Source organism: Nematolebias whitei, chromosome 6, assembly GCF_014905685.2.
Source record: "Nematolebias whitei isolate Nwh7 chromosome 6, NemWhi1, whole genome shotgun sequence".
NCBI classification, from domain to species: Eukaryota; Metazoa; Chordata; class Actinopteri; order Cyprinodontiformes; family Rivulidae; genus Nematolebias; species Nematolebias whitei.
The window spans coordinates 1,534,388-1,543,971 of record NC_056503.1 but is presented as its reverse complement, the minus strand read 5'-3'; the positions used below and the strand labels follow the sequence as shown (position 1 = coordinate 1,543,971).

Here is a 9,584-nt window from a genome sequence, read left to right as displayed (position 1 = left end):
CTTTCTTCAGCTTATCCCGGCACTGCTCATAAGTCCGGGTGTAGCCTTGCTGCACCATCATCTCTGATACCTCTCTGTTAATGAACTCTTTTCTTGTGGAGCTGTCCATCAACACAATGAAGAAGTGGAGGTTCAGCTGTAGTTAGCGGTGCTGCTGGGCGGGTCATCCAGAGACGTAGCTCTGCTAGCCAATCAACAGCTGCTGTCTGTTTACATCAGCATTGTCACCTCAAAACAGTTCGCTTGGAACCACCAACAAGGTGGTCCCATAAACTGAGCTGAGTGGGGGTGGGTACTAGCTGTGGGCAGGCCCTTAACTGGTGTGGTGTGGAACCGCTGACAGTTGAGACAGGGTCAACGCGCCATTAGTTGTGTCTGATAGCTGAGGGGAGCGTTCCAACACCTGTTTCCCTGTTTTTGGTAATATTGTTTTAAAACCAAACGTTAGCAACAAGCTCCAAGAGTTAGCATGTTAGCATGTGAAATGCACAACCTACTGCAGGTTTGCATCTGGTCAGTCTCTCAGTGGTGATTTACTACCAAAAAACGAAACAGCAGAGAAGTACTATAATTCTCGGGCTAAAAAAAACGCACCTGTCTCGAAGCTGCACTTATTAGACTGCTTTAAAAATAAATCTGATGACGTCCCCACCATAGAGCTCTCATGACGGAAAGGGGGGGTGGGGGGGGGCTTATGTTTCTCCGCTTCATGTTTGGATGTGACTTTAAATAAAATGAGATCCCGGTATTTAAATGCATATTTACCAACACAGAAAGATGTCACATAGAAAGAATTTTAAAACATGTACCAGACTTGACTGCTTTGCGTCTGCAATGCCCAACCATCAACACACGTTGATGCAGTTTACAGGATGCAGCTGTTTCCTCCTCAACAGCCAGTCACTTTTAACATGAAAGCTGTGTCATTAGAAATTCTCTGTGCATTTTCCATAATCGCTGAACAAATGAACATGTCTGTGTATGAAGTGCAAAATACGGTAATGACACAGAAACAATCTGAAGAAATTAATTCACGTCTATCTTGGGGGATGGTCCTCGAAAGTACCTCGTTGGTCATTCAGGTTAGACTTCTGGTCACATGATGACAGAGTGGGTGGAGTTATGGTTGGGTATTTGAAACCCTGAGCTAGAGATGTTGTACATCCGATTACCTGAGGGCATTCTGTCTGTGTCACAAACGCCTGCCCCTGAGGGGCGGGGTGCTGGGAGCCACAAGCACCCAGCTCTGTCAAAGGAAAATGTTAGTCAGCAACAGGAAGCTATCGAGAAGACGGCAGAAAATCCTTCAAAATAAAATACAAAGATATAAATTTTGAAAATTATGAAAAAAATACATAAATAAAACGCTCCTGCATCTAAACCATAGGGTACAACGTGTGAGACAAAAGTAGTGGCTTGTACAACAGCAATTATGGTACTTTTCTGTGCAAAAGGCATGATTACTTTTGTAAGGATGGTACCTTTTGCTGGTTCTGTTTGTGTCTGTGTTTCCCTAGTGTTTCCTCGTCAGTTTAATTGGTGCCACCTTTGTCTCGTCACAGCTGTTGTAATCACGTCTTGTCTTGTCCTTGTATATAAGCCTCCTGTTCTGTGTTGTTCCTCGTCGGGTCGTATTCGTTGGGTCTCTGAGTTCTCCTGTGTTCTCCTGCGTTCTCCTGCGTCTCCCCTGAGCTCCCTGAGTCCTCCCCGAGTTTCCCTCTGAGCCTTCCATCTATATGTAAGTTTTGCTGCCACGTCAGCTGTTTATTTTTGTTCTCTAAATTCTATTAAAATAATTATTTTTTGTAATCTGCCGAGTTGAGTCCTGTCTGCACTACTGGGTTCGTTCCTGTCCACAAAATCCTGACAACTTTAGATTCAGCTGATCTGGCACTGGAGTTTCCTTTGGAGCTATGTATGTTGTCGAGTGGATTAGAAAAACAAAAGTCTTATTTATTTGGTTTCTAAAGTTCATAACATTAAACAAGCTGCTCAGGGTGAATTACGTCTATGCCTTCAACAATGTGTTTAAAAAAACTTTCACTGAGTCTCTGGTGCTAAGTGCAAAAGTTAATCTTGTGTCTAAAATATAATGGACAACATCTTCACTTGTGTTAATTTCTATCAGTGCATTAAAAACAAATTAGGTGTTATTACATTATTATACGCATCAAATAATGGTTATTATGCAATAAGTGATATTAGCATAAAATATTTGCATTTCTATTTAAAACTGACCCAAAAAACATGTTTACATTCTTGTGATGGTGTAACACAAAGAGAGGTTCAAGTATCTCCTGCACGTCCAGGCCTGGTTAAACTGTACAATGAAGTGCCTGCTGGTCTTACCAGTGTCCATGCAGAGTCAGAGCAGCAGCCAGGGAGTAATCCATGACAGGACAGGGGTGAAAATACGCTACAGGGCCCATGGCAAGGAGCGCGACACTCAGCACTCGTTCTGCTGTCCAGTGCAGTGAGGCAGCTTTAGAATCAGAACCTGCTGAACAACATAAAAGTGGTCAAACACAGCATGGCTGGTCCATTATCAGAAAAAATCTGTTCTCTTTTATAAACTTTAAAGATGAGTCATTCGTGCACAAAATGACCAACAAAGAGAAGACACAGTCTGCTCCGTCACTGGAAACCAGCAGAAGCAGAGCTGATTCAGTATACCCCAGTGGTTCAACCCACAGCTGGACTTCTCTCAGACACCAAACTGGTTCTGTGACTAACGTCAACACCAGTTCTCCTTTTGTATCTTCCTATTAGTCCCCAAAGGATCAATGGTAAGCCTAGTTTTAATTTAATCAGGCCCGAGCAGCTTGGCAGCCAAGCCGCGCCAAGCCGCGGCGCCGCTGCAAAGGCCTATTGTAATCGCTCTGTTCAGGCCCAAGCTACAATTTTTTCAGCCAAATAAATTGTCATTTTGGGGGCCTTAACATATCTCAAAAGTCACCAAATTTGGCGGACGCATCAGGACTGGGGAAAAATTATGTATTTTAAGGGCTGGCAAAAATCGCAACAGAAATGGATCAAGAGAGCCACCTAGAAATTTTCAAAATACCCTCCACATTAACCTTAGTTGGTCGTAGAAACGTGAAATTTGGTATGCTTGTCCAATTCCCCAAGATACACAGAAAACCCTCTGGCACCAATGTTGTACGATGAACAAAAAAGGTGGCCATTTTGGAATGCTGGCCCAATTTTCACACCTTTTTAGCGGTTTACAGCCTCCACATTTGAACTCCTCCTCCTAGGGATTTCGCTTAATCGGTTTCAAACTTGGCCATTTGGGTCAAAAGGCATGGGGGACGCAAAGTTATCTAAATGGTTCGTTTCGGAGCATGATGAAGGGGTGGGGCCAGACCTCAAAATTTGACATCTCGCCATGAAAAAAGAAACGCTAATAGCTCCTACAAGAAAACTGTCTGAGACATCAAACCTTCAGTGATTGATCTACATCCGGTCCCCTGCACACTGAATGGTCAAATCATGACATCACTTAAGCCACGCCCCCTGACAACAGGAAGTATAAAGTTTTACGTTGAACGATCCCTATCTGACCCGTTACCTGATCAGCATGATAGTGTTGGAAAGCAAGTTACACCAACATGTCTTCGGTCAATGGACCCACTGACAGTTTTGGGTGGAGCATGTGGGCGGCGTGGAGTGGCGAAGTAAAACGTAATGCCGTCGCCATACGTTTGGCTCTAAATCCCACAGTTTTGAACCGAGGTGCACCAAAATCAGTATGATCGATTATTATCCACCCCTTGAACAGGAAGCTATGATAAGTGGCCAATAGCCTCCAGAGCGCCCCCTAGAATATTTTAAAACCTCAGCCCCAAGCCATTTTTTGACCAATATTTCTGAAACTTGGTGAACACCTGTATCTTCTCAGGACCTATGAAAAAGTCTCTTGGAGCCCTGGTCCAAAAACAACAGGAAGTCGGACATTTTGGGTCAAAGGGTCATTTTGGGGTGTTTCTACTTGCGAATTTTAACGAACTCTTCCTAGGAATTTTGAAGGATTGCCTTCAAACTTGGTTGATATGCCCTTAACACATTGGAGAATAAAAGTTATCTAAAGCTTGCGTTTTCGTATATGTTAAAGGGGTGTGGCCAGGACTTAAAGTTTCGCTTCACGCCATAAATTTCCAAACACTATAACTTTTACAATGAAAGACCGAAATGCACAAAACCTGGCATGACTCATCCCTGTTGGATGACCAACGATCCACTGTTGTCATATTTTGATGTCATCAAAGCCCCGCCACTTCGAAACAGGAAGTCTTTTTTAACTTGGAATGCTCCCTCTTTGACACCATTGATCTAATCAGGATGATCCCGTGTTAGAAGACTGATAATATGGTCTGACTTGATTTAAAGCACAAACCGTTTTTGCTGGAGGATGTGGGCGTAGCGGCTTGGCGAATTAAGAAGTGACGCCATTGCAATACGTTTGGCTCTAAATTGCACAGATTTCAGACGAGGTGCACCAAAATCACTATGATCGATCATTATCCGCCCCTTGAACAGGTATCCATGATAAGTAGCCAATAGCCTCCACAGCGCCACCTACATTATTCCTACAGTGATACAACATCCCATCTGAACCAGATTCATTGTGTGTCATCAGTGAGGACTTTTAGACACATTGATATTGTGGTTTAACATATGACTCTAGTGTGCCCCTTAGATTATTCCAACAGTTACATCTCAGTGATACATCATCCTATCCGCAACAGATTTTTGGTGCGTCATCTGTGAGCATTTCTAGACACATTGGTATTGTTGTTTAACATTTGACTCAAGTGCGCCCCCTACATTATTCAAACTGTTATATCTCGATGATATATTACCCGATCTGCACCAGATTTTTCTGCGTGATCAGTGAGCACTTCTATATACATTTGTGTTGTTATTTAACATTTGACTCGAGTGCACCCCCTAGATTATTTCAAAAGTTATATCTTAGTGATATATCATCTGATCTGAACCAGATTTTGGGTGCGTAAGTAGTGAACACTTCTAGACACATTGGTATTGTTTTTTTTTTTACTTTTGACTCTAGTGCACCCCCTACATTATTCCAACAGTTATATCTCAGTGAAATATCATCCAATATGTACCAGATTTATTGTGCGTGATCAGTGAGCACTTATAGACACACTGATATTGTTCTTTAACATTTGACTCAAGTGTGTCCCCTACATTATTCCAACAGTTCTATCTCAGTGATACATCATTTATTGTTACCACTGTGGTGAATGTCTTCAGCTGCACGTTGATCCAGATCATGCTTCATCCAGCCTGCTCTGCTTGAAGCCAGGCTTCAAACTGCCTTTCGGCAGCTGCAGGCAGCTCTGTGCAGCTTAAAGCTACATGTTTATCTTGTTCATCCATCCATCTATCATCTTTACCCACTTCTTCCTTCTGAAATGGTGTTTATTTTCAGCTTGTATCTTTGTAATGGTGCCAGCTCGACTCGCTTAAAAAGCCAGTGACGGTCATCTGAAGGAACTTCTTGATTAACTCCATCCATCCATCCATCCATCCATGCATCATCTTCCTCTTGTTCCAAAGTCAGGTCTCGGGGCAGCAGCTTGAGCAGGAAGGTTCAGACATCTCTTTCCACAGCCACCTCTTCCAGCTCTTCTGGGAAGATTCCAAGGTGTTCCCAGGCCAACAGAGAGACAAAGTCTCTCCAGCGTTTGAGGGGGAGTGGTGGCACACAGGCTAGAGAAGGTGGGCTTGGCGAGGCGAAACGTTTCAGCACAAAACAAGAAACTGTCCAGATGACTTGACTGAAAAATGTTGGATTGTATACCTGGATTATTGAGCATGGACTTTGTAGCTATAAGAATTATTAGTAGGAAGTGCTATGGTCACCCAACAAATATATTATTTAATCAATTGAAATTATTAAAAGTTTATGATTTGGTTGAAAATAGTATTTTACAAATCATTTATAAAGCTCATAAAAAATATTACCCCCAAATATTCAATTAAAATTTGTTTAAAAAGAGAGTCATTATAACCTTAAGGGAATGGAAATGTTTGTATAACCTCCATTTAGTACTAGTCTGAAGGAGTGCTGCGTTGTAATTCAGGGAACAGGATAGTGGAATTGCTTTGAAATTACCATAAAATTTTCTAAAACAATTTATATGTTTAAAAAGATGATTAGGTTAAACTTGTTGGGAATGTATAGTGCCAGGTGAAGGATGCCTGATGTTTTTTGTTTTCAATTTGGGAATTGTTCAAGCCTGAGTTGTCGTTTGTAGTTATTTTGTATTTTTTAAATAAGGGGCAGATATATGAATTTTCTTCTTCTTTCTGCACCCTTTTCATTCAATGTTATTTTCTTTTTGGTGAATTTTTGTTTCTTTTAAATGAATAAATAAATGAATAAATAAATAAACAAAAAATATTGAACACTACCATTTTCAGCCTCTAGATGGCACTAGAGTATGACATGCCATTGTGTCAAGTAATGGGTAAAAGTGGCTATTAATGACACAATCGGCTTGACAAAATAAGTCACCTTCATCCAGCTCGCTTGGAGAAACCGTCAAATCAGCTTCATTTCACGGTGCCGCCCCGGTGAGATGCAGCTGATTTGACCATTAAAGTACTTTTATTAAGTAAATGTTCAACTGAGACACACCTTTACTATAATGTTGAACAAACAAATAATTGTTTTTAAGTGTTAATCTTGTTAAATTCTTATTAAAGTCCTCCCGTGCATGCTCTCGCAGCTGCCATTTGGCAGCCAATCAATTTTTGGCACAACACCGGCCCACATGTCCAGGTTGTCAGCGGTGATGCATAATAGATGTGACTTATACGGCAAAGCGACTTATGTATGTATTTTTCCACTTTATTAGACATATTTGGACTGACACGACTTATAGGGCGGTGCGACATGTACGGCGGAAAATACGGTAAAACTAAAAAAGATTTTAAGAAATGCTGTCATTGCAATCAAATCTTTCTCATATTTACCAACAGAAAATGGGTTTTGAATTATTTGAAAATAATTTTCTCATGCACTATATGTGTACTAACTCACATTTTGAATCAGCTAATGGCTTTCATCTGGATTGTTTTGTACTTTGTAAAACAAACCAGTATTATGCCACAAAGTTCACAAAATGCCAACCAAAAAAAGAAAAGGCAACTATTCCCATTTTTTACCAAATGTTGTTTTTTGACCAGCACAAAAGAACCCGTCTACCCTGTTCATCTTCTAAGAACAAGAAGCCCGGTTCTCCTGTTGTTACCCTTGAAGGACGTGGCCCCTGACCTGACATCATCTGAACCACCACTAAAAGTATCTACCACCTACTTTCATACAGAAATAAAAAAGAGCTTCCTGCAAACTAAGCATATGCAGCTGAACCACACCTGTCCCCACATGGACACCAACATGACTCTGCTGGAGACAAGCCGCCCTGCTCAGTGGATCAGAACACGGTTTCCTGCACAGCGCAAGAGTTACAGTAGAAACTCTGCCGTGGTGAGGATTGGATGAAGCAGCACTGAATGTCTGGTGGTGTGCAGGAAACAGCTGCACCTCTGGCAGATGTGAAGTAATCAAACAGAACTGAACGCTTCTCTTCTTCAAGACTAACCATGAAGAGTCTGAGATGAATGGACTCTTGATGTCAGCAGGTGGCGCTGTTCATGCTCTTTGTGCAGGACAACAACTGGTCGGGCCAGCAGGGAACTCTGGAAGAACAGAGCTGAGGAGAGACAGCAGAAAGAACAAAACTAGTTTAAAGTAAACTGTGACCAACATAAACAATGTTGCAGAATGTCCCTTTACGGTCATTGTGAACAGATGTTTGGACTTCAGCTCTGACAAGAAGTGGAAAAAGCAACGATTAGATCATCAGGTGATCAAACTGTTGGTACGACTGACAATAAATAAGTCATGGGGCGGATTTAACCAAACATATATTCATCAAGACAAAGTCCACCTCATTATTTAACAATCTGTACAATCTTGTTGGGTTTTTGTCAAAACAATTGAAGCGACCATCATCGGTGCTCCGTATAATCATTTCTGTCTCATGTGGCTTAAGACGATTTGTGTTCACTCCTTGCATTTAGTTCATGAAATGGCATGTTCATGTGTGCACTCTCTCTGAAGGGCCCAACACAGCAAGACGTTCTGCATGACTGGATCGTTATACTCTGTTGTAAATTAGCTGCTGCTCTTTTGTGAAGTAGCTGCTGCTCTGTTGTAAATTAGCTGCTACTCTATTGTAAATTAACTGCTGCTCTGTTATGAATTAACTGCTGCTCTGTTGTAAAGTAGCTACTGCTCTGTTGTAAAGTAGCTGTTGCTCTGTTGTAAATTAACTGCTGCTCTGTTGTAAAGTAGCTACTGCTCTGTTGTAAAGTAGCTGTTGCTCTGTTGTAAATTAACTGCTGCTCTGTTGTAAAGTAGCTACTGCTCTGTTGTAAAGTAGCTGCTGCTCTGTTGTACATTAGCTGCTACTCTGTTGTAAACTAGCTGCTGCTCTTTTGTGAATTAGCTGCTGCTCTGTTGTAAAGTAGCTGCTGCTTTGTTGTAAATCAGCTGCTTCTCTGTTATGAATTAGCTGTTGCTCTGTTGTAAAGCAGCTGCTGCACTGTTGTAAACAGCTGCTGCTCTGTTGTAAATTAGCTGCTGTCGTTGGGATCATTATCCTGTTGCATAATGATCCAGTTTGGTCCGAGCTTCAGCTTTCAGACAGACGGTCTCACATTTGGCTCTAAAATCCTTTGGTCTAAAGAAGACTTCATGGACCTCTAAGTGACTACAAGGAGCCCAAACCATCAGCCTCCACCACTGTGCTTACAGCTGCTGTTATATGGTCAATGGACTGTACTTGTAGAGCACCTTTCTATCTTATCAGGTACTCAAATCTCTTTACAACACAATCTGTGCTCTTGTTTACCTCCACACAAACAATCATACAGCACTCTACTAGCTCTATACTAAGACTAATCAGAGCTTTATCACATTCATACAACAATGGGACACACATCAAAGGCAATGCTTAGTGTCTTGCCCAGGGACACTTCAGCATGTGACTGCTGGTGGAATCGAACCCCCAACTCTCCCATTAGAGGACGACCGCTCTAACTGCTCAGCCACAGCTACCTCACGGATATGCTGCGTTTAGTTTTCTCCAGATGTGCTGCAGTGCAGATGAGTAAAGGTCTCCGATGTGTTCAAAGGACTTCCTATGACCTTTAGAATGAACTTCCTGGTTGTCCACTTATAAGGATTGTTTATGAATGTCCTCCACTTCTCAGTAGCGTTGCTCGATACCAGGTTTTCTGGTATCGATACAATACCGGTTAAAATGATGGCCAGTATCGGCGGTATTGATGCCAATACAGATACTCTGAGCAAATACACCTAAAAAAAGCAGTGTATTTAAAATCAAAGCTGCATAAAGAACACAAGACATCAAAGTAACTATTTATTTTAAACTCTGAAGTCTAACAATATAGCTAAGTGTATACAACAACAGAAAAATCAGATACAGTCATATAAAATATGTGAAAATGGTGTTTCAAACACA

The 9,584-nt window shown here is 41.5% G+C and overlaps 1 protein-coding gene across 1 annotated transcript in view; it reads right to left on the bottom strand.

Annotated features, from left to right (window-relative positions):
* Positions 1 to 2,345: 2,345 nt before the first annotated feature.
* LOC119411060 (succinate dehydrogenase [ubiquinone] cytochrome b small subunit B, mitochondrial) overlaps positions 2,346 to 9,584 on the bottom strand; it is a 10,893-nt gene continuing 3,654 nt past the window's right edge. Inside the window, exons 2-3 of the mRNA XM_037677981.1 lie at positions 7,638 to 7,748; positions 2,346 to 2,497 (exon numbers count right to left, since the gene is read on the bottom strand). Of these exons, the coding sequence (XP_037533909.1) occupies positions 2,346 to 2,497; positions 7,638 to 7,748 (263 nt within the window). The remainder of the gene's footprint in view (positions 2,498 to 7,637; positions 7,749 to 9,584) is intronic.